This window comes from Pelodiscus sinensis, chromosome 11, assembly GCF_049634645.1.
Source record: "Pelodiscus sinensis isolate JC-2024 chromosome 11, ASM4963464v1, whole genome shotgun sequence".
In the NCBI taxonomy this organism is placed as follows: domain Eukaryota; kingdom Metazoa; phylum Chordata; order Testudines; family Trionychidae; genus Pelodiscus; species Pelodiscus sinensis.
In genome coordinates, this window is record NC_134721.1 from 39,260,179 (window position 1) to 39,285,744 (window position 25,566).

At 43.1% G+C, this 25,566-nt stretch overlaps 2 protein-coding genes across 9 annotated transcripts in view; one reads left to right on the forward strand and one right to left on the reverse strand.

Annotated features, from left to right (window-relative positions):
- The window catches only part of CENPP (centromere protein P), a 296,833-nt gene that overhangs the window by 97,096 nt on the left and 174,171 nt on the right, over positions 1-25,566 (forward strand). The window lies entirely within an intron of this gene.
- OMD (osteomodulin) overlaps positions 84-25,566 on the reverse strand; it is a 31,921-nt gene continuing 6,438 nt past the window's right edge. For all 5 annotated transcript variants that reach the window (XM_006127557.4, XM_006127558.4, XM_006127559.4 and 2 more), the window contains 2 exons: positions 4,178-5,139; positions 84-3,448 (listed from right to left, as the gene is read on the reverse strand). In XM_006127557.4, coding sequence (XP_006127619.1) covers positions 3,135-3,448; positions 4,178-5,139 — 1,276 coding nt within the window. In that variant the 3' untranslated portion in view covers positions 84-3,134. The remainder of the gene's footprint in view (positions 3,449-4,177; positions 5,140-25,566) is intronic.

A 25,566-nucleotide genomic window follows, 5' to 3' on the forward strand; every position in this document is an offset into this window, starting at 1 on the left:
TGTGAGTGACTGGCCATCTTTCTCGGTAGGTCACTGGATTATTATAAAAATTAGTTTAAAATATAGTGAAAAAAGGAGAATGCTTGAAGAGATTGCAAGTTTAATAGTCATAAAGACAGAAATACAATTAGCAGGTACACATAGGAACATATTTAAGTGTATATATATTCTTAAGAGAAGAAGCATATAGTCATACTAAGCAGCCATTCAAAATGTTACTATCAAGTTAATAGTCTCTTGAATTTGTAATATCCAGTTATACACATTTTAATATAAAAAATTCAGTCTACATTTACTGTTGAATTAGGTATAAAACACAAAATCAAAATGAAGATTTACATTAGTCTTAAAATGCCAGCAGTTTGAGAAGGCTTGTACATGGTTTCTAACTATTCTTAATATTAATTAAAAGCAGTGGCCAAGATTTAAAAAAAAGGCTGCTAAATTGAGAATCTCATATTTTAAAAATTAGTCTACATTTTTAATTTATACAAGAAAAAAGAAAAATTGTGATGCATAATGTTTTCTGAAAGTTAGTAAGCTTTATGTTTGTTAATGTGAGCTTTAAAATAATTAAATTATGTAATGTTTGCAAGTTTTTAATCTTAGACTTAATGAATTTACTGTATGTATAGATTTTTCTATACAAATTCAAAAGAGTTTTTTAGGTTGATAAATATATTAAGAAAGGACATAACAAAGGAATACAATTGTGTTATGCTGTTAATCTCTGTGGTTGCCATGAAGGTAAAAGGGGCAATTGCCAGGTGTGAATTTTTAACAGTGAGAGGAATTAACCATTGAAACACTTTTTACAAAAGTTGAGAGGGATACTCCATCACTGACAATTTTTAAACAAGATTGGATCTCTTTTTCTTAAATATGCGTCTTAGGAATTATTTTTGGGAAGTGCTATGGATGCGTTTTATAGGAAGTCATACTCTGTGATTGAAATCATCCCTTCTGGCCTTGGAATCTGTAGATCTTTTCCTGCAAAGTCTGCATTTTGCTGAAAGGATTTGGTTGATTTTCAAGATCTTATGAATGAAAATAATAGACGGTTGATTTGAAACTCCTGCAAAATTAGTCTTCAGTGTAGATTTTAATAAGTTTGTTTGTTTTTGTAAGTAACAAATATTGTTGTTCTTTAATAAACATGACATCCCAGAATATATGAAGTTTAATTGGGATATTTTGTAAGTAAATGCTGTTTTACATTATTTATGTAGTACTTCTGCTATCTTATGTCAGAAGATCTTATGGAATTAGATGCTATTTTTGAATGTGCATAGTTCTGCACTCACATCTTTCTTGTGCAGATGGTGACTTTATCCATAACACAACAAAGGGTTTCTCTGGATATTAGGGTTAGATTTAACAAAGTACAAGATCCAAATTAATAAAGGTGAAGAAATATTCTTTAGTATTCTAACTTACATAATCACAATTTGTCAGTTTTGGGCAAAAAGAGGTAATATACAAAACTCCCAATGACAAAAGCATGTGTACTGAATATTTTGTAAGATGGATGATTAAAAGTAGTTTAGGATTTAGGCTGGTATGCAATAAAATAGAATGGATAAACCAATGTTCAGCACAACAATTTTATCAACTATGTAGAGCGAGCTCCTATATGAGTATTCAAAAACTTGAAATACAACAAAAAGCATGAAATGGTTAATTCCATTAAATAAATTGAAATAGTTGATAGAACAGAAATATTTTTGCTGTATGGAATTTTCTTAATTGACTAACAAAAGCATGTCTCAGAGTCCTAGGTACTGGGTCACTTGATGCCCATAATAAAAGCCTGTTTTTATAAAGCAGAAGATATTGGGTGTCTTTATACAATGCATAGGGCATTATAAAAAATTAAAGCTTTAGAAGATTTAAATTTTCTACAGTTTTAGAACAAATGCACATTGTGCATCAGGTTGAAAATGAAAGTTTAGACACACGTCACAATAAAAGCATATGAAAAATGGAAAAGGGATAAACACACATGGTTTATGGTTTCAACAGCTGAAAGGCATGGTTTAACACATGGTTTATGGCTGAAAGTTAATAGCTCTTTTTGTTCAATGAGTATGCTATTATTCTTATTTATATAGTGTATATTTTGACTGCCAGTGCTGTTTTTCTAAAGGTTGATTTGTGGCAATCTCCTGTGTCTCACCCAAGATACATTTTCTTAGTTTTTTCTGGGATACCTCCTTGCACTAAAATCAAGTTTCATTAAGAAACTACTCGTTGTGCCCTTTCCTTTCAATTTAGATGATACAGATACTGCACAAATGATACAGACCTGTTTCTCTGGTAAGGTCCTAAACATATTTCTCAGATTAAGAGCATATTTATGGTTTCAGTTGTATTAAACCAAAATCACTCAATATTCATTTAAAATCAACAAAAATATATGCGAAATCTTTAGTCCAGTTTGCAAAATTAGTATAACCAAATTCCATCTGAAGTTGGAATGTAAGTGGGAAGGAAAGGGTAATGATTGGTATAGTCAAGAGTGAGTTTGCTCAGCTAATAGTTACCTTGAAAGTATTAGAAAGCACTGTTATGTATACTTGTAATCATACTTAAACAGCTAGGCTGCGTCTAGACTGGCATGATTTTGCACAAATACTTTTTCTGTTAAAAGTATTTGCGCAAGAGAGCATCTATATTGGCATGTGCCTTTGCACAAAAGATTTGCTTTTGCGCAAAAGCATCAGTGCCAGTGTAGACACTCTCTTGCGCAAGAAAGCTCTGATGATCATTTTAGCCATCGGGCTTTCTTGCGCAAGAAATTAACTTGGCTGTCTACACTGGCCCTCTTGCGCAAGAATAGTTGCGCAAGAGGGCTTATCCCCGAGTGGGAGCGTTGGAGTATTTGTGCAAGAACCACTGATTTTGTACAGTACAAAGTCAGTGTTCTTGCGCAAATACTCGCGGCCAGTGTAGACAGGCAGAAGATTTTGCGCAAAAGCGGCCGCTTTTGTGCAAAATCTTGCCAGTCTAGATGCACCCCTATTGAGCTGATACAGAAAAATTGTTTATGCAGATAATATTGCTCATAACTCCCTTTTTGTGTCCCAAATTATTCAGCTCTTTTGTATATACTTTCCTTATACTTTATTTTTACTTCAATAAACGTAAGGATGAAAGTAGTCATCTTCTCTTTCTCCTTCTTCGTGACCATCTTCTGTTTCCTGACCATCATCTGCTTCGTCATATTCTTCTGGTGTTAAAAATCTCCGGACCACTGGAGTTCTCAGTTGTGTTAATTGGTTGATGCTACTTTTTTGTTCACCATAATAAATAATGCGTATGTGAGGAAAGCAGAAGAATGCATATATGCTTATTGGAGCTGTCAGCTTATTTTGGTCCATCCGAATATAGGTTAAATGATTGGCATTCCTTGGATCAATGGAAGGACACATCAAAGTAATATTTACAACTGTAAAAGAGTGAAAAATATAAGTGTAAACATTGAAAATATTAAGATAACTCAGATTTCTTTAAAATCTATTTTTCACGGCTAGAAACAGGAATAATATCCACCCATATAATTAATGCAAAATATTGCTATCATCCCACCTCTTGACTGAAGTTAGAGTTTCATATATGGAAAAATGGCAAAACCAACAACAAATCACTTCTGATTAAGGAGGAATGGGTAAGGTTGTTGTGTTAAAATGGCCTAGATTAGATTATTTTTATCTGAGGAAACTACTAATAGTTGTCACTTTCTATATACAAATAAATGCTTATGCTGTTACTGCAAACAAGTTGTAAACAGTGGACTAAATTTATTAGATTTTTTGTATTAGGAGAGCCTGGAGCAAAATCTGATAGAGTGTGCTTGGAGGAATATGGCTAATGTTTTGTAATGTTTCCTCCATTAGTGGTCCATAATAACAATAATTAACAATTCAGCGCATCCCTTGGGAAGGCCATGCTGCAACTAATGGAACGCTCAAAGAAGGGCAGGCAGAGGTAATCTGCATCATAACAACACAGAAACCTCCTTAAGGTATCAAGAGTGGATATAGCTCCGTAGTGTTGAGTGTAAGTTAAAAGTCAAAGTTTTTGAGAAATAAGCAGAAAAATTATGCAAAAGGAATGTAAAAGAAAAAATGTTGCAGAAACACTCATTTTTATAAAGGAGTAATAATATTGAACGTACATTCAATGTCATTGTCTTCAATGTACAAATGCTGCAGACTTCTTGGAATATAAAATGCTTGCTTCAGCTTGTTGTGTCCAAGATTGAGTTCTACAAGGTTGGAAAGGTTAAAAACATTATATGGGATTTCCTGTAGGTTGTTGTGTGACATTCTTAAAGCAGTTATTTTTGGAAGTCTATTGAAATAGTTTTCTGGAATGTAAGAAATTGAGTTATTTTCGAGGGAGAGATACATAAGTGAAAATGGTAGATCAGGAGGCATAGTATGTAATCTGTTGTTGCATAGGTTGATCTGCATTAGATTTTTCATATTTGAAAAGTATTTTCCTTTGAGTAGGGAGTCGTCAAGATAATTATTGCAGAGATCAAGCATGGTCACATTCACTAACCCTTTCAGGGCATTTCTAGGTAATTTGGAAATCTCATTGAAACCAAGAAAGAGTCGTTCTAGAGTGATGGGAAGAGGAAATGGGAATTCATCCAATTTGTTGTGTTCTAAGTGAAGTTGCACAAGATTTGAAAGTTTGGCAAAAACACCATGGTCAATCATATGAGATTTAATTTTGTTATGGCTAAGGTTAATTTCTTTCAAAGCAGTGGCATTAACAAAGGATTGTGCAGTCACAGCTTCAATGTCATTATGCTGAAGATAGAGTTGTTGGATGTGGGAAGGTATATTTGGTATCATCTTAAGTTTCCGATGGTCACAGTACATTGATAAAGGAAAAGTTGGTGGGCAAAAACATTCTTGAGGACACTTTATGGGAGTAGGAAAATGAGGAATTACATATTCTATACTGGGATTGAAATGAAAAATAGGAGGGTATTCCTCATCTGGCTCTTCATCATATTCATACTCAAAATCATAATTTTGATGCTGACAAAAGACCATAGCTCCAAATAGAAGAGAGATAATTGATAGTTGACACAGAAACATTGTTTTGTTGTTTTCATGTAGTATCCTGTTGAAAAGAAGAAACAAAATTCATAAACAGACTAAATCATATTTAGAGTCCAATGTATGAAAATATATTTTTAAAAGAGAAAAAAATTACTGCAGGAAACACAAATATTTACCTTGTATAATTGTGATCAAAATTATTATTCTTTGAATTTTGAATTTTTTAAGGCACCTATTACCATAGCTTTCAAACAAGTGAATTGCATTCTTTCCATATTTGCTTCCCTTTTTGTGGCACAAATCCTAAAGCCCAGGTCAACTTGGTGCTAGAGGGTTCTGTAGCACTAGTGGGTGGTAAAAAGGGAATTTTTATCCTTGTGTTCACTCTACACATTGCAAGGAAGTAGTGCCTGTGTGGGGGCTCTATGTCCACAATTGCACTCTGAGGGTATGTCTACACTATCCTCCTAGTTCGAACTAGGAGGGTAATGTATGCATACCGCACTTACTAATGAAGCCCGGGATTTGAATTTCCCGGGCTTCATTAGCATAAGCGGGGAGCCGCCATTTTTAAATCCCCGCTGCTTCGAACCCCGTGCAGCGCGGCTACACGGGGCTCGAACTAGGTAGTTCGGACTAGGGTGCCTATTCCGAACTACCGGTACACCTCGTTTCACGAGGAGTAACGGTAGTTCGGAGTAGGCACCTAGTCCGAACTACCTAGTTCGAGCCCCGTGTAGCCGCGCTGCACGGGGTTCGAAGCAGCGGGGATTTAAAAATGGCGGCTCCCCGCTTATGCTAATGAAGCCCGGGAAATTCAAATCCCGGGCTTCATTAGCAAGTGCGGTATGCATACATTACCCCGCTAGTTCGAACTAGCGGGGTAGTGTAGACATACCCAGAGAGTTGCAGTAGTCTCCATGGATACTGCATTCTTTTCATCATGAAGAAGGGCATTTACTAATGGATATGTAGGCCAGGGCCCTTAAATTCTACTTTAAAGTGATATGGGTAGAATTTTTCTGGAGTACAACAAATATCTTGATGTATAGTAGTTACAGAGACTGGTTCGCTTCCTAATGCACATGCAATATAAATAATTATAAAAATACAGTTATGTCTAATATCATTTTGGTAGTTTTTAGCTTACAGTTAATTTTTGAAAAGTCTCAGAGGATTAGCTGTGTTAGTCTGTAACTTAAAAAACAATGAATAGTTCTGTGGCACCTTAGGCCTGGTCTACATAAATGGGAAGATTGAAGTACCGTAAAGTTGCGAGTATAGTGCGCACTTTTTTCCCCATTTTTTTTTTATGTCAAAGTCGGGGTGCACATTATCCATAGGAGGTTTTCTAAAAAAGTTTTAAACTCACCCTCGGCAGGCACGGGCTGGGCTGGGGTGGGGGGGCTGGCAGGTGCGAGCTTGGCAGCTAAGCGGGGGGACGCTCCCTCGGCAGGCGCGAGCTTGGCACATGGAAAGCTGGGCAGGGGAGGCTCCCCCAGCAGGCGCGAGCTCGGCGTGCTGGCAACTGGGTGGGGGAGACCTCCCCCCAACCCCCGGCAGGTGCGAGCTCAATGCGCACGAGCTCAGCTGGGCAGGGGGATCCCGCAGCAGGCGTGAGCTCAGCTGGGTAGGGGGTTCGGTGGCAGGTACGATCCCCTTCCTTCCTATGCATACCGTAAAATCTCGAGTATAATGGGGGTGCGCATTATAGATAAGAGTTTAGTTTATTCAAGAATTTTCACCTTTAAAAGGCAGATGCACATTATACATAGGTGCGCATTATACTCGAGATTTTACGGTAAGATGTGCAACTCCAGCTACTTAAGTTACATAGCTAGACTCAGCATATCTTAAAACCCAGTCCGCACAGTAGGAGGTTGATGGGAACAAATGCTCTCTTCAGCTTCCCTTACTCTTCACAAGGAGTAAGACTACCAGCACCAAAGGAGGCACTATTTGAGTTCGATCTAGTGGGTCTATTCTTCACCTGCTAAATTGAACCACGGAAGTTCGACCGTAGCAGCGTCTATCTTTCCTTGTAGTGTAGATGTGCCCTTAGAGACTAACAAAAATATATAGTAGCATGAGCTTTCATGGGTAAAATCCATTTAATCAGTTGCTGAGCTGGAGTGGAAATAACACAACCAAGATATTTATAATGGCAGGGGAGGGAAGGGGGGAGTACCAGTCAATTGTAGGACCAATGCTAACGAGGCTAATAAAGTGGACCGGACGTGTCCCATTCTTTGCTTTTGATGTGAAAATGCAGTTGCTAGAAACTGCCTTTATAATGGGACATCCAGTTAATGTCTTTGTTCAAGCTCAGAAACAGTGTCAAATTTGTAGATGAATACTAATGCCACATTCTCTGTAACTGGCTGGTGAAATTCCTTTGTAGAAGAATGTTTACTTTTAAATCCATGATTGAGTGACCAGGTGGGTTAAAATGTTCCTCTACAGGTTTATGTGTGTTACCATTTCTGATGCTGATTTGTACCCATTTATCCTTTGTCATAGAGATTGCCCAGTTTGGCCAATATACATGGCAGAGGGGCATTGCTGGCACTTGATGGCATATGTCGCATTAGAGGATGTGCCATTGTATGAGCCTCTGATGTTGTGGCTTATGTCCTGTGATGGTGTCGCTTGTATAGATATGTGGTTCTTCTTAAAGTGCTTGGCTATGTCCATTCAAATTAGGTGTGTGCGCGCCATGTGCATGGATTCCAGAGCTTTTTCCCTTAGCAGTACCTGTTGGGCCAGCCAAGGAACCCATTGGAGTGGCTCTGCTATATCAGCACATAGATACCCCTGCTGGCCTTCCACCTCTTCAGTTCCTTCTTCCCGCTGGTGATTGTAGCTGGAACGCTGACTACGTACTTAGTCTCAACTCTTAGGGTGTATACGTAGTTGTTCTTTTGTTTTTCAAGCTATTTAGTTGTTAGCTAATTCAGTATTAATAGTTTAGATAAAGAAAGGGAGTTTTCTTCCCTTTTGCCTCTCCCCGGGGATGCCCGGGCCGCAGGGGTTCAAGCTGTGTGCAGAGTGCTTGAACCCCATGTCCTACGGCAACCTGCATTATTCTTGCCTAAAGTGTTTGGGCAAGGGTCATCGTATGGATAATTGCCACATTTGCAAGAGACTCAAGCTCGTTCTCATAGAGTATGCTTCGCAACTACCAGCACCGGAGCCGGCACCATTGGTGTGAAGCACACCGTCCTCCGCATGGGATATCTCAGTGCCACTGACCAGACAGGCCACTTCCTCATCGAAATCCTCGAGGTACCTCTCTCATTCCCCGGTACTGAGGAGGGAGAGAGATCACAGGAGGAGATCTCCGGAGAGGTGCAGCCACAAAGTGCGCCTGAGGGAGGGGTACCCAGCTTAAATGATGCACTGTGAGGCTCTGAGACCTGCAAAGGCGCTGGCAGACTTCAATGCAGAGGGAGAATCTGGTGCTGGAGGTGGTAATTGAAGAAGTCTGGCAACCATCAACCTCCGAGACATTTGAAGCACCTCAGGAGCTCATTGAGCAGACTTCTTCCCTGTGCACCAAGATCTCGGCATCACGTCTGGAGGCCCAACCTAAACCCTGGGCACCGACCCTGGCATTGCTGAAGGTGCCACAAGCCCCATTTGGGCCTGGTGATGTTTCTAGCACCAGGACACTTATAGGGACTGTTGCCAGCACCCAGGCCTGCCCCCTCGGCATCGGGAACTCTGGCACCACAACACCGAATGGCACCAGTCCAATGAGCACCGGGGTCTGGGGCAGCATGAGGGGTGCAAGGTGTCGGGTTTCAGTCTGGGCCGCTGGTACTGACTTAGGCTGTGTCTAGACTACATGCCTCTGTCGTCAGAGGCATGTAGATTAGACACATAGGCAAAGTCAAATGAAGCCGCGATTTAAATGATCGTGGCTTCATTTAAATTTACATGGCTGCCACGCTGAGCCGACAAACAGCTGATCAGCTGTTTGTCCGCTCAGTGCGCTAGTCTGGACGCTCCCCTGCCGACATCAAAGCCCTTTGTCGGCTGCCCCGTTATTCCTCGTGGGATGAGGTTTACCGGGGCTGCCGACAAAGGGCTTTGATGTCGGCAGGGGAGCGTCCAGACTAGCGCGCTGAGCGGACAAACAGCTGACCAGCTGTTTGTCGGCTCAGCGCGGCAGCCATGTAAATTTAAATGAAGCCGCGATTATTTAAATCGCGGCTTCATTTGACTTTGCCAAAACAACAAATCTACATGGCTCCGTCGACGGAGCCATGTAGTTTAGACGTACCCTTAGTGTCCCCTCAGCACTTATCAGTTAGTGCCTCTGGACCAGTCACTTCCTACCATGACTACGGCACAGATGGTGCTACCACTGGCATCAGGCCCGGTGCACAGGGGGAAGCCTGTGGCCATGGCGCATCACTGACGCTCACATAGATCACTGGCATTGCTGTGGTCGGTGTTCAAATATTCTTCGGACTTGGAAGCGGAGTCGGTGTATTCTAAGGCGGTGTGTTCCTATAAGGTCCAAATCTTGGCACTGTTCCTGCTCCAGACATAGGCCGTGGCACCAAAGCCCACCGGTGAGCCAGACTTGGCCACCCTGGTGGCAGCTGTAGCCTCAATGGCTATTCTTGACCCCTTGGGGCTAACATCAGGCCCAGGGCCTACCACTTTCCAGATCGGTGTTGGTGGCATCATTCACGGGAAGTGCCCCCTCAATTACCCCTCTCCCGAGATCCCCTGTTTCAGAGTCAGCTCAGTCCTGATGTAAGGGTATGGCAAGACCTTAAGTGGATGGGGAGGGCCCCCTGCTTTTGACAGCAATGTCTGTGGGAGGCCAGGATGCCCCTTCTGCTATACCCCACAAACAGCTGGAAGAATGGTCAGAGGAAACACGGGGGATTAGAGAGTCATCGTCCTTCTCGCGTGATGAGGGATCCTGCCCCGCTGCTTCCGTCTATGGACACCAGGGCTCACCAAGACCTACTTAGAAGGCTGGTGGCCAACTTGGAGCGTGCAGATAGAGGAGGTCTGGGTGGAGTTCGATCCAATGGTGGACATCCTCACGGCAAGCACCTCGGGTAGGGTGGCACTACCACTTAATAAACCTTATGGCAGACCCTTGCCGCTATTCCCCCATTTAGAAGGGGGTTGAGAGGTGCTACTTCATCCCCTAAGTGGGGCATGGGCACCTCTTCATACACCCTTTTCCGAGTTCATTGGTAGTGCAGGCTGGGGGCAGAAAGAGTGCCAAGAAGCACCGGGGTCCATGCCCAAGTCTAAGAAGCCCAGAAAGCTTGATTTGCTGGGGTAAAAGGCCTATGCCATGGGTGCCCTGCAACCCCGCATCGCCAATCAGCAGGCGATGCTATGTAGGTACACCTGCAACACTATGGATAAATTTAAGGATCGTCTCCTCCAAGACTCAAGAGGAATATGGTGCACTAACAGAGGAGGATAGGACAATGGCACGTAAAGCACTGCAAATGGTATTGGATGCTGCAGACTCAGTGGCCCGTACAATAGCCACAGGGGTAGTGATGACGAGGAGTGCCTGTTTGCAAAATGAGGGTATGCTCAAGGACAGTATTTCAGTCTCCACCCCGTCGCTCCCTTTTGGTTGCTCATTTTCCCTTTTCTACCAGGCCTCATCTTGCATTACTTCCAACCAGTGGATTCTAGACCTAGTAGGAAGGGGTCATGTCATTCCCTTCTTTTCCCTCCCACTCCCCTTCCCTGTCCCTTTTCAGGGACCCCTTCACAAGCATCTGCTGAAACAGGAAGCATCCTTGTGACTGTATCTGGGGGCAGTCGAACATGTTCCAGAGGAGTTCAGGGGGAGGGGATTTTACTCCTGCTATTTCCTTATCTCCAAGTCCAAAGGGAGACTATGTCCCATTCTAGACCTCAGGAACCTAAACTCGTTTGTAAAAAAGGCAAAATTCTGGATGGTCACTTTAGCGCCTATCATCTCTTCCCTTCAGAAAGGAGACTGGTATGCTGCCCTCGACCTGAAGGATGCATACTTTCACATCTCAGTGATCCCTGCTCACAGGAGATTTTTGAGATTCACAGTTGGTCAGTATCCCTTCTAGTTTGCAATCCTACTGTTCGGCCTCTCCACATCCCTGAGGGTCTTCACCAAATTCATAACAGCAGTAACGGCCTTTCTGAGGAAGCACAGGGTTCAGGTTTTACTATACCTGGATGATGGCTGATAAGGAGGTTGTTCCAAGAACAAATATTAGACCATGTAGCCCTGACAAGGAGACTGTTCTCCAGCTTAGGCCTCCTCATAAATGAGGGGAAAGCCACACTCAACCCCACTTCAGCCAGGAGAGTATCTGAGTTGAGGGCCCTCACATCGGAGCCCCCTTACACCGTTTTCTTTAAGGACAGTGTTAGGCTGCGATGCCACCCTGCATTCCTCCCTAAGGTAGTCTCACATTTCCATATGTCCCAAGATCTTTACCTACTGTTTTTCTTCCCAAAACCTCACTATACGCTTACAGAGCAGGCTCTACACTCTCTAGACATTAGACAAACACTACTATTTTATATAGAAAGGACAAGAGATTTCCGTAGATCCTCACAATTCTTTATTGCCATAGCAGAGAGGATGAAGGGTTCACCAGAATCAGCTCAGTGCTTATCCTCTTGGATCAATTCCTGCATTGGAACCTTCTGTGATCTTGATAGTAGACAAGATCCCCCTCTTACGGCCCATTCCACAGGGGCGCAGTTGTCATTCATGGCATTTGTTGCACAGGTGCCCATTCTTGACATTCGTAGAGCAGCTACATGGTCCTCTGTTCACATATTTTCCAGTCACTATGTAATTGCTTAGAAGGCCAGGGAAGATGTGGCCACTGAGAGGGGTGTGCTGCAGTCCCATTTTGAATTAGATGTCGATAAACTCTGACCCTGCCTCCTAGGAAACTGCTAGGGAATCATCTAATTGGAATAGATATGAGCAAGCACTCGAAGAAAAAATGGTTATTTACCTCTGTAACTATTATTCTTCAAGATGTGTTGCTCATGTCAATTCCAACTCCCACCCACCTCCCCTTTGTCTGATGATTCCAGTAAGAAGGAACTGAGGGGACCAGCAGAGGTTATATGTGCCAATATAGCAGCACCACTCCAGGGGGCTCCCTGGCAGGCCAAATGGGTACTGCTAAGGGAAAAAAGCTCTGGAATCTGTGAACGCAGCACGCACACACCTAATTGGAATGGAGTTGAGCAACACGTCTCGAAGAACAACAGAGGTAAATAAATGTTTTATTTCTAAAGAGTCACAGGATTACTCATTGTTAATTTTTGAAAAGGAAAACTGAAGTTTTCATACGTTGAGGAATGCTCAAAGATGGAGAAAGAGAGTAAATTTAAAACAAACATTTATCTATGGCATAAATATTCATCTAGAGAAGTAGATTTTACCCATGAAAGCTTATGCCTTAATAAAGCTAATCGTTTCTATGGTGCCACATGACTCCTTGTTATTTTTGCAGACACAGAGTAGCACGGCTAGTCCTCTGAGACTTTATGGAATAAGCAGTTAATTTGTGCAATTCATTGTGATAGTTTTGAGACAAATTTTGTCTAGCTTTTAAGACTGTTTTTTGGGGCTGTTGATTAATTTCAGTTAACTCATGCAATTAACTCAAAAATAATCATGATTAATCACAGTTTTAATCACACTGTTAAAACATAAAATACCAATTGTAATGTATTGAATATTTTTGGATTCTCTTCAGCATTTTCAAATATTGATTTCAGATACAATACAGAAAGCAAAGTGTTTAGTGTTCACTTCATAATGTTTTTATTACAGATATTTACACTTTAAAGGTAAGATATAGTATTTTGCAATTCACCTCATACAAGTACTTTGTTTAGTCTCTTTATTGTGAAAGTGCAGCTTTCAAATGTAGTGGTTTTATTGTTATATAACTGAAATAAAAAACAAACCAACATAAAATTTTGGCATAGATAGGGAGAAAATACATTTCTTTGCTTGTTCATGTGCATTCCAATCAGACATGTGTGCGCACAGGAGCTGGAAGATTTTTTTCTTAGCAGCATCTGTTGCGTCAGTCTAGATCAGGGGTGGCCAACCCATTTAACAAAGAGAGCCAGAACAGTGGCGGAAAAAATGAGAATTGTTGAGCAAAAACAAACAAAAAAAAAATTTAAAATTTTTTTTTAAAAGGAGGCTGCCCCTTTAAGACGGCTGCCATATTGGGCACCATTTTTTTAAAACCCCGCAGCTCCGACCCGGTAAGCACAAGAAAGCTGGGGGACGAGGGGGAGCTGGTGGGGGGGGCGCAGGAGTGGCTTTGCGAGCTGCAGTTTTGGGGGGCAAGAGCTGCATGCGGATTGGCCACAGCTGGTCTAGATGCCCCCAGAAACACCATTGTGCTGTCTAATATGTAGCCCTGCTGACCTGCCAACCCCCCAGTTCCTTTTTACCACTTGGTGACAGCAGCTGCAACATTTTACTCTTGCTCCCGCAAGCACCATTAGCAGTATTTATTGTGTAAATAGTTGTTAGTGTTAATTGTGGTTAAATTGGGATAAGAAGCACAAAAAAAAATCCTAACTGGCATGCACCTCAGCTGAAAATGAGACAGACACTTCCCACATTTCCTTTGCACACTGGAGCCCAGGCTAGTAGATTTTATCTCCATGGTGGGGAGGCTGGAGTTCCAGCACAGATGCTCCATTGCTGGGGGAGGAAGGGACTCCGAAACTCAGGGGCAGGATCTAGGCAAGCCAGAGGCTGCATCCAGTCCCTGGGCCTTAGGTTTGCCACTCCTGAGTTAGGGGGTATCCCTCTTTTTTCTTCTCTCCTCATGCTTTGGTCCATGGGGTTTAAAGCTCAGGCCTGCCAAAAAATGACCTCCACACTGAGTGCCTGAAGTGACTTGGTGAGAAGCACCAGAAAGAAAACTGCCACATCCGTAAAAGTTTTTGGCTTGTCATACTTAAGAATCGTGAACAGAGGCTAAGGGTCCTACTTATGGAGGCAGCTCTTTGCTCCCAGTCTGACCTGGGCCAGCAGACATGATGTGCAACACCTCTTTCTTAGCACATAGTGCATGGGTGAGATCAATGCGTGATTTAGCACCTCGTAAGGATTAACACCAGCACAGCTCTGAGCACAAAGGGGGTAGGCGCAAATCGGAGTCTCTGGTGTCCCAGAAGAGGTGCAGAGATCCTCCAGTCTGCAAAAGAAGCAGTCTGCCACAGAAAGGCAGCAGCATCTGCAGCAGGTGGAAGCATTGACTTCGGCCCTACAAGGGGTTCAGTCAAGTCTGAACAACACTGTTTCCTGGACAAACATGTCCAGGGCATTCCCTTCTACTATTCATCTCCCCTCTCCACTCTCTGAAGCAGCTTGGGACCTGATCCAGATTATGGCACCAGGCCTTTCGAGAAGATGCAACAGTGATGGCTAGACCACTGGTTCCATCTTGTGGCAAGCCCTTCTCCCTACTATGATGATCTTCAGGTTATTGATCTTTGGGTTTGGCACTGGCCAGCACTACACCACCCTGCTGTGGTCCTTGGCCTCAGAGACTTCAGATTCTGATACTGATTCCTGCTGCTCGAGGTTGAGATTTCATTGCCATCGGCAGCCCCCATCAAGACAGTAGCCACATCTATGGAACCCACTGCAAAGGCCATTTTGGACACCTTGGGCTTACAACCAAGTCCAGGGTCCAACCTAACATCCCAGAGCCAGAACAACATCTGTGGTATTTGCATTGGATGTATTGCAAGCAACCCTTCATCTTCATAGAATCATAGGGTTGGAAGAGGCATCAGAAGGTCATCAAATCCAAACCCCTGCTACAGGTAGGACCAATCCCAACTCAGTCATCTGAGTCAGGGCATCCTCATGTCATGACTTAAAAACATCCAGAGATGGAGATTCCACCACCTCTCCAGGGAACCCATTCCAGTGCTTCACCACCCTCCTTGTGAAATAGGCCCTAAATCTCCCCCACCGAAAAAATGATACCATTGCTTATTGTTCTGTCATCTGTCACTGCTGAGAACAGCTTCTCACCATCCTCTTGGAAAAACCCCCTTTCATAGAGTACTATGGTACTTGGGATGGTACTTGGTCCTGCTGTGAAGGCAGGGGACTGGACTCGATGACCTTGCAAGTCCCTTCCAGTTCTAGGAGATAGGCAATCTCCATTATAGAGTAGAAGGCTGCTATAAAATCCCTCCTCACTGTTCTCTTCTATAGACTAAATAAGCCCAAATCCCTCATCCTTGCCTCATAAATCATGTGGTTTAGTCCCTTAATCTTTTTTGTTGCACTTTAGTGGACTTTCTCCAATGCCTCCACATCCTTTCTGTAATGGGGGCCCCAGAATTGGATGCAGTACTCCAAATGTGGACTCACCAGTGCCAAATAAACAGGAGTAATCACTTCCCTAGACCTGCTGGCAATACTACTACAGATGGACCCCAATATGCCGTTAGCCTTCTTGGCTAAAAGGGCACAATATTGACTCATATCCAGCTTCTCATACACTGTAATCCCTAGGTCCTGTTCTTCTGAACTGCTGTTTAGCGAGTCAGTCCCCAGCTTATAGCAGTGCTTGGGAGTCTTCCATTCAGTTGGACCTCATCACATTTCTTTTGGCTCAGATCTCTCTGGACCTTATCCCTACCTTCCAATGTGCCTACCTCTCCCCCTAGTTTAGTAACATCTGCAAACTTTCAGAGGGTGCAATCCATCCCCTCATCCAGGTCACTAATAATGATGTTGAACGAAACCAGTGCAAGAACCAACTCTTGGGGCACTCTGCTTGATACTGACCACCAACCAGACATCACATCATTGATCACTATCTGTTGAACCTGACTAGTTAGCCATCTTTTTAGCCACCTTTCAGTCCATTTATCCAATCCATACTAGTTTAACTTCTTTATGCTGGAAGTGCAATGGCTCCTATTTCTAGTAGAGGAGGTTCCTCAGGAGCACGGGGCAAGGGTTTTTACTTTTGGTATTTTCTAATGCAAAAGGCCAAGGATCGTCTCAGGCCCATTCTGGACGTGTGAGAAACAAAAGTTCTTCTTTGAATGATGTCCCCATAGGTGCTCCACTGTTGGTGTTGGGCTCGTCCCACACCGCAGATCAGATTCTTTTTCTAGCTGTGTCTAATTGGGTCGCGCATGCATGAGAGTGCCATTTGCACCATTGGAGCTCATGCATGTGGCCCAACTCCCCTCAATCCCTTTTTGACTGCCCTCCATCACAGACGGAGCTCTATCCCTCTCCTCCTCTTTAGTTCTCTGAAGATAGGAATTGAGTTGTAATTAGTTAAAATGGTTAGTTCTTTGTTATTTTTATAGTTAGTAATCATTAGTTAAAAAAACATTTTTTTCTTCATAACTGTTGTAAATAGTTAAGGCACAGCTCCTAAGGGACAGCACACTGCCAGCCTTGACCCTAAGGCCTCCTCTTCATTTAAAAAAAAAAAGAGAGAGAGAGAGAGAGAGAGAGAGAGAGAGAGAGAAGAGAAACAGGATAAATTGGTTATTCTCAAATCAGAAAATAAGAGCGGGGTGGGGGGGGGGCAGGAGAGGAGGAGGAAGAGAGGCAGAGAAAGAGAGAGAGACCCACCTTAACATGGGGCGGGGGAGCAGGGGATCAGCAAAATGCCAGGCTCCCCTAGTTTTAAAAAAATATGAGAAGTGCTGCGATACAGTGCCCACTTCAGATGGCCATGGGTCTTGTATTCATTGCTTGGGGCAGGCATACATCCCCTAGAAGTGTGTACATAGTCTTACAGCCAGAGCTCGCAAAGACAGGGGGCTGAGGCTACTCATACTGCTATTTGACAAAGCACTTGAGCCGCAGGCAAATAGGGATAGAATCATAGAATGCTAGGACTGGAAGGGACCTGAAGAGGTCATTGAGTCCAGTCCCCTGCCCTCATGGCAGGACCCAGTACTGTCTAGACCATCCCTGATAGACATTTATCTAACCTACTCTTAAATATCTCCAGAGATGGAGATTCCACAACCTCCCTAGGCAATTTAATCCAGTGTTTAACTACCCTGACAGTTGGGAACTTTTTCCTAATGTCCAATCTAAACCTCCCTTGCTGCAGTTTAAGCCCATTACTTCTTGTTCTATCCTCAGAGGCCAGGAAGAACAATTTTTCTCCCTCCTCCTTGTGACACCCTTTTAAATACCTGAAAACCGCTATCATGTCCCCTCTCAATCTTCTCTTTTCCAAACTAAACAAGCCCAGTTCTTTCAGTCTTTTTTCATAGGTCATGTTCTCTAGACCTTTAATCATTCTTGTTGCTCTTCTCTGGACCTTCTTCAGTTTCTCCACAGCTTTCTTGAAATGCGGTGCCCAGAACTGGACTCCAGCTGAGGCCTGCCTAATCAGCGCATAGTAGAGTGGAAGAATGTATTCTTGTATCTTGCTCACAACACACCTGTTAATGCATCCTAGAATCATGTTTGCTTTTTTTGCAACAGCATCACACTGTTGACTCATATTTAGCTTGTGTTCCACTATAATCCCTAGATCCCTTTCTGCCGTGCTCCTTCTTACACAGTCGCTTCCCATTCTGTATGTGTGAAATTGACTGTTTCTTCCTAAGTGAAGTACTTTGCATTTGACCTTATTAAACTTCCTCCTATTTACCTCAGACCATTTCTCCAATTTGTCCAGATCATTTTGAATTATGACCTATCCTCCAAAGCAGTTGCAACCCCTCCCAGCTTGGTATCTTCTGCAATCTTAATAAACGTACTCTCTATGTCGATATCTAAATCGTTAATGAATCTATTGAACAGAACCGGTTCCAAAACAGACCCCTGCGGAACCCTACTAGTTATACCTTTCCAGCAGGATTGTGAACCGTTAATAACTACTCTCTGAGTACAGTTATCCAGCCAGTTATGCACCCACCTTATAGTAGCCCCATCTAAATTGTATTTGCCTAGTTTATTGATAAGAATATCATGTGAGACCGTATCAAATGCCTTACTAAAGTCTAGGTATACCACGTCCACCACTTCTCCCTTATCCACAAGACTCGTTATCCTATCAAAGAAAGTTATCAGATTGGTTTGACATGATTTGTTCTTTACAAATCCATGCTGGCTGTTCCCTATCACCGTATTATCTTCCAAGTATTTACAGATGATTTCCTTAATTACTTGCTCCATTACCTTTCCTGGCACAGAAGTTAAACTGTCTGGTCTGTAGTTTCCTGGGTTGTTTTTATTTCCCTTTTTATAGATGGGCACTATATTTGCCCTTTTCCAGTCTTCTGGAATCTCTCCAGTCTTCCATGATTTTCCCAAGATGATAACTAAAGGCTCAGATATCTCCTTTATCAGCTCCTTGAGTATTCTAGGATGCATTTCATCAGGCCCTGGTGACTTGCAGACATCTAACTTTTCTAAGTGATTTTTAACTTGTTCTTTTTTTATTTTATTTTCTAAACCTAACCCCTTCCCACTAGCATTCACTGGCTATGTCTAGACTGCAAGCTTCTTTCGAAAAACAGCGTTTAGACTACAACCAGTACTTTCGAAAAAGCAAGCCGCTTTTTCAAAAGAGAGCACCCAGGCAGTCTGGATGCTGTCTTTTGAAAAAGCACAGTTTGCATTACATAGTGCCTCTTTTTGAAAGTGCTCTTTTGAAAAAAGGTGTTCTTCTTTGTAAAATGAGGTTTTCCGCAATCGAAAAAACTGTTGCATTCTTTCAATTTACTTTCGAAAGAACGCGGCAGCAGTCTAGACTCAAGGGAAGTTTTTTCCAAAAAAGGCCACTTTTTTGGAAAAAACCCTGTAGTCTAGACAGAGCACTATGTTAGGCATTCCTTCATCAGACTTCTCGGTGAAGACAGAAACAAAAAAGTTATTAAGCATCTCTGTCATTTCCAAGTTTCCTGTTACTGTTTCTCCCTTCTCCCTGATCAATGGGCCTACCCTGTCCTTGGTCTTCCTCTTGCTTCTAATATATTTAACGAATGTCTTTTTGTTTCCCTTTATGCCTGTAGCTAGTTTGAGCTCATTTGTGCCTTTGCCTTTCTAATCTTGCCCCTGCATTTTTGTATTCTTTGCCTATATTCATCCTTTCTAATTTGTCCTAGTTTCCATTTTTTATATGATTCCTTTTTTATTTTTGGATCATGCAAGATCTCCTGGTTGATCCAAGGCGGTCTTTTGCCATATTTTCTATCTTTCCTACACAACGGAATAGCTTGTTTTTGGAGCCTTAATAATGTCCCTTTGAAAAACTGCCAACTTTCTTCAATTGTTTTTCCCCTCAGTCTTGCTTTCCATGGGACCTTACCTACCAGCTCTCTGAGCTTACCAAAATCCTTCTTCCTGAAATCTATTGTCTCTAATTTGCCATTCTACCTTCTATCATTCGTTAGAATCATGAACTCTTATGTTTTAATGATCACTTTCACCCAAGCTGCCTTCCAGTTTCAAATTCTCAAGCAGTTCCTCCCTATTTGTTAAAATGAAATGTAGAACAGCTTCCCCCGCAGTAGCTTTTTCAACCTTCTGAAAGAAAACGTCTTCAGTGCAGTCCAAGAACTTATTGGATAGTCTGTGTCCTGCTGTGTTAGTTTCCCAACATATATCTGGATAGTTGAAGTCCCCCATCACCACCAAATCCTGAGCTTTGGATGATTTTGTTAGTTGTTTAAAAAAAGCCTCATCCACCTCTTCTGCCTGGGTAGGAGGCTATAGTAGACCCCTAGCATGACATCACCCTTGTTTTTTACCCCTTTTAGCCTAACCCAGAGACTCTCAACACTTCTGTCTCCTATGTACATCTCCACTTCAGTCCAAGTGTGTACATTTTTAATATATAAGGCAACACCTCCTGCCTTTTTTTTCCTGCCTGTCCTTCTTGAGTAAGCTGTACCTTTCTATACCAATATTCCAATCGTGTGTATTATCGCACCAAGTCTCTGTGATGTCAATGATGTCATAGTTGCATTTATTTATTAGCACTTCCAGTTCTTCCTGCTTAGTACCCATTCTTCTTGCATTTGTATATAGGCATCTAAGATATTGATTTGATATTGCCTCCCAGTTCTGTCTTGTCCCTCCTTTCTCCCAGCTATTATAGCCCATACTCCGTCCCATTTCCGACCCATCTTCCAGGTCTTCATTTTCTTCACTTACCCGTGAGCTTTGGTCACCTGTCCCTGTCGTACCTAGTTTAAAGCCCTCCTCACTGACACTAATTAGCCTTAGTCTGCCACTAAGGAGAAGAAAACCTCAAGCTCTTTCTCACTTAAGACCTCTGTGACAGACCGCCTCCCCCCCATGTTTTATGAAATAGACTTATGGACATGAATATACATAACTCAAAGGTGTTTTGAGCAAATTATTTTGTGTAACTCATCAATCTTCATGTCATGATCTCCTGGTTCTGTTTATCTTTCTTTGGTGTATGTATCATTTTTGGGTGTAAAATTAGACACATGGAGTGGGGAATACTTTGTAGGTTTCAAATGTGTGAATGAGTGACATGGAGGGTGTTACCCTCAACTGTTAAACTCTTTTGTCCTTCAGCCTGAGCAGTGGTTGGTGGGGAGTGGCCTCAATTCTTTAAAAAAAAATAGGAAAGCAGAGGACTTTTGGCTGGGCTGCACCTGAAAGAAGGAAGTGAAGACCCCAGGGTAGGGAAGAGAACCCTGGTTTGGAGTGGCAGCTGGAAAAAAGGTTTTAGGATGAGTTTAAAGAGTTTGTACTGAGGTTTCGGTGTAGAATTAGCCAAGCATTTTGGTTTCTTTTGATTTGTAACTTCGTTTGCTCTGCCTTTTCTCACTTATTATTACTTCAATCCTACTGCTTCCACTTTATAAAATCATTTTTATTTTCTATCAAACCTAGTGTAACTAATTGTTACCTGGGGGGGGCATAACTAGTGTGCACATTCCCTCTTTCATTGTTAAAGGTGGCTTACCTAATTCCTTGGGGTTTGATCCCATCTGGAGAGTGCTTTCTGAGGAGGCTGGGCCCTAAGCTGCACTCACCTTGGACCTGAAGAGGTTCAGTGTCTGTACTGCTTCTCATGGGGGCAGGGACCTCAGCTTGGAACTGGCACAGCAGGACCTGGTGGTGAGGAACCCCGGAGACCGGAAAAGTGAGTGGCAGTGGCCATGTCAGCTCCCCAGGAGGCACCCCCAAGGGGTCGTCTGTGACCATGCCCTGTCAGACTCTCAACTAAAAAAAGGGACTATCCAGCCTGCTCCCTATTGCCAAGGATTAGTATGGGATACAAGCCAGGCACCTTGGGTACTGCATGCCCCCGTGCTGCATCAGTGACAAACCTGAAATCACAGTCTGAGCAAACTGCCGCACTGAAGAGACCTGGTGCCAGGGAACGAGATAAAACTTTGGCACTCCGGGGCAGACCAAGACTTCAGTGCCGATGAAGGCTAAGTCTTAATTCGTCAAATCCATACCATGCACGCTGAGTCTGGATTTGGTACCATCAGCATTAGCACCAATGTCCCCTCCACTTGCCCCGCAGGAACCTATGTTGAGCCATCATTGTCCTTCCGCTCACACGCAAGAATACAAGGCATCAGTGTCACATACGGAATCAAGACCTAGATCTCCATACACTTCCTCCTTGAGGCACTGATCTTGATCCTCCTTCTCAGTTCATGCTTTTCCTCCTCCACCACAGTCGCCAGTACTGTCATACTATAGTGACTACGAAGGGGATCATCGAAGTGCATTCTCATCCCAACACTCTTCTCCAACCAGAGCTCATTCATCCTATGATAGACATCAACCACACTACTCTCGCCATTCTCCGTGGTAACCTGACTGATCCTATCACCCGCACTATGCATTTTGCTGGTCTCCATACTGTCACTGGGCACCTATACGGCACTGGTCTATGGCACCATCAACACTGGCCCATAGGTCAATACCCTCCATTGTGTTCTTACACCTCTCCTTCCCCAGTGGTGGATCTGGGTACAGAGGAGGGACAGATGATTGATTGACCCTGATGCTGACCAACCTGATATATCACCAGCTGACAAATTCTCTTCATCACCAGATGAAGCGGTTATCCCCGGATGACCTGTCATCAGCTGATGACCTAAAGCAATTCCAGGATTTATTTAAAAGGTTCAGAGGGTAGCCGAGTTAGTCTGTACAGAAAAAAACAACAGTTCATCTGATAGCACTTTACAGACTAACAAAACATGTAGATGGTATCATGAGCTTTTATGGGCACAGTCCACTTCTTCAGATGACTGGAGTTCAACCCTAAGATACAACCGGATTTGCTCTGATCCCACAGACAGAGACAATCACATACAGGATCTTTATAGAGTATTCCTAAAACTGAAATACCCACCTGGAGAAGTGAAAAAACAAATGGACAGAGCCAAAAAAATACCCAGACATGAACTACTTTAAGACAGAACCAAAGGAGAAAATAACAGCACTCCTCTTGTTATTACTTATAGTCCACAACTCAGACCCCTTCAGTGCGTTATATACAATCTGTAACCCATCTGGGAAAATGATCCCTCACTCTCAGAGGCTTTGGGAGAAAAGCCTATTCTTGCCTACAGACAACCTCCCACCCTGAAACGAATTCTTTCTGGTAACCATGCCACACAAACACATCATAAGCAGCCAGAAACACAGCCCTGCAACCAAACGCAATGCCTACTCTACCCACATATCTATTCTAGTGAATTCATCACTGGAGCCAACAACATAAGCTACCAAATCAAAACGTCATTTGACTGCACATCCAGTAATTTGATCTATGCTGTCAAATGCCAGCAATGCCCTACTGCTATATATATTGGACAAACTGGACAATCTCTGCGGGAAAGAATCAATGGACACAAATCAGATACACATAAAGATAACATACAGAAACCTGTTGGGGAACATTTCAGTCTTCCTAATCATGGTTTAAAAGATCTTCAAGTGGCTGTCTTGTCACAAACTAATTCTACTAGCCAGATATACAGAGAAGCATTGGAATTAGAGTTCATCCTTTGGTATATATGGTTGTGACTATTTTCTTCCACTATTTGATCTGAGGAAGTGGGTCTGGCCCACGAAAGCTCATCATCTAATATACCATCTTGTTAGTCTTTAAAGTGCTACATAGTCCTGTATTTTGTTCCAAATATGCCATACTCCACCACCATTTGCGCCCTTTTTATAACCAGTGGGTAGCAATTACCACTGACTGCTGGGTCCTAGAGATCAAGTGCAGACATTCCATTCCCCTTATTTCAGTTCTTCCCACCCTCCCTATCCTTCTTCAGGGACCCCTCTCACAAAATGGTGCTTCTTCAAGAGGTGCATCACCTCCTACACACAGGAGCTATAGAATAGGTATCCAAGCAATAACAGGGCAGGGGATTTTACTCAATTTACTTCCTCATGGAAAAAAGAATGGATGGCTGGAGACCCATTCTTGACCTCCACCATTTAAATAAATACCTCCGCAAACAATGATTCAAGATGGCCACACTTGTGGCAATTATCCCAACACTGGACGAGGGAAACTGGTCTGTAGCCCTCGATCTGCAAGATGTGTATTTTCACATAACCATACACCCAGAGCACCATACACCTGGTTTCCTCTGCTTTACACTGGCTTCAGACCATTTCCAATACAGAGTTCTGCCTTTCAGACTTTTGTCTGCCCCCAGAGTCTTCTCCAAGACTTTGGCTGTAGCAGGAGCATACCTTTGTCACAAAGGCATCATGTTATTTCCATACCTAGATGATCGCCTCGTTTGCGGCCCTTCACAGCAGGCCACAAGATATGCTCCTCTTGACCAAGGTTTTTTTTTTTTTTTTTTAATCTCTCAGCCTTATTATCAACAAAAAGAAGTCTACCCTCTGCCTGTCTATCCCTAAAATTCATAGGAGTGCATCTCAATTCTACCACAGCACGAGCGTACCTGCCAAACCGATGTTTCAAAGCAATAAAAACCATGACTTCAACTATGGTGATGAGCCCCACAGTCCCAATATTTACTTGCCTTCGGCTTATGGGACACATGACTCCTACAACATAAATTGTCTGACATTCGCACCTGCACTTCTGGTGCCTTCAGAACTGGCTGCCTTGGTCTACATGCTGTACAAATACCATGTGCACAAACACATCTTGGTTCCCCCCAAGCAGCCATTTGTTATTATGACGGTGGACTGATCCAAGGAACCTCCATGCTGGTGTCCCATTTCATCAGACACAGTCATCCAGCCACATTACCACAGATGAGTTGCCCCTCAGCTGGAGCGCCATTTCCAACATCACTTCACTCAGGGTGAATGGTCCACTCACAAGTCCAGGCACCACATCAGTCTCCTGGAGCTTCGAGCAGTGCACAACACCTGCAAACACTTCCTTCAACACATCCCCTCTACGTGGTCCTAGACTACATTATGTTCCTGCAACAGAAAGGTCTATCAGTTTCATCACTTAGGGTGCACCTAGCTGTGCTTTCCGCATTCCATCCTCCAACTGACAGTTTCTCCTTGTTTGCTCAACCTGTTTCTAAGAGATTCCTCAAAGGGCTACATAACCGGAATCCACTGTGTAGACCTATTCCTCTCCTGTGGTATTTGGAATTATCGGTCAATGCGCTATCCAGATTGCTTTTCGAGCCCATAGCCAAATGCTTGATGTACCTGTTAAAACTAAAGACTGTAATTTCTAACAGCAATTACTTTGGCAAGGCGAGTTAGTGACATTGCCGCTCTCGCAGCATCCTCTCTCTAAACCATATTCCACAAGGACGAGGTGGTTCTCTGATCCCCACCCTTCCTTCCTGCCTAAAGTTTGTTCTGATTTCCAAATCAACAAGCCTATCATTCTTCCAGCCTTCTGCCCAAAGCTTCATGCTTCTCGAGAAGAGGCTATTCTACACACTCTGGAAGTCCGAAGGGCATTATCATTCTATATCTACTTAACACAGCCCTTCCGAAAATCACAGATGCTATTTGTTTCACTGGCAGAGTGTTCCAGGGGAATCCCACCATCATCACACCATGTCTTAAAAGTGGTAACATCCTGCATTCTCCATTGTTACTCCCTCAGAGGCACACCTCTTCCTATGTCTCTTAGGGTGCACTCTACTCAAGTGGTGGCAGCATCAACCACTTTCCTGAAGGGCGTTCCCTCACAGGTATCTGTCGTGCTGCTACCTGGTCCTCTAACCATACTTTAATGAAACACCACACAATTTCTACACAAGCAGACACCAACTCCGCGGTAGCCAGTGCAGTCCTTTCATCTCTATATAAAACCTAGCAGAAGCCCACCGTCCATCTTTGGGTACTGCTAGGTAGTCACCAACAGTGGAGTACCCATGGGAATATCACTCGAAGAAGAAAGGAAGTTACTCACCTTGTACAGTAATGACAGTTCTTCGAGATGTGTGTCCCCATGGGTTCTCCACTACCCACTCT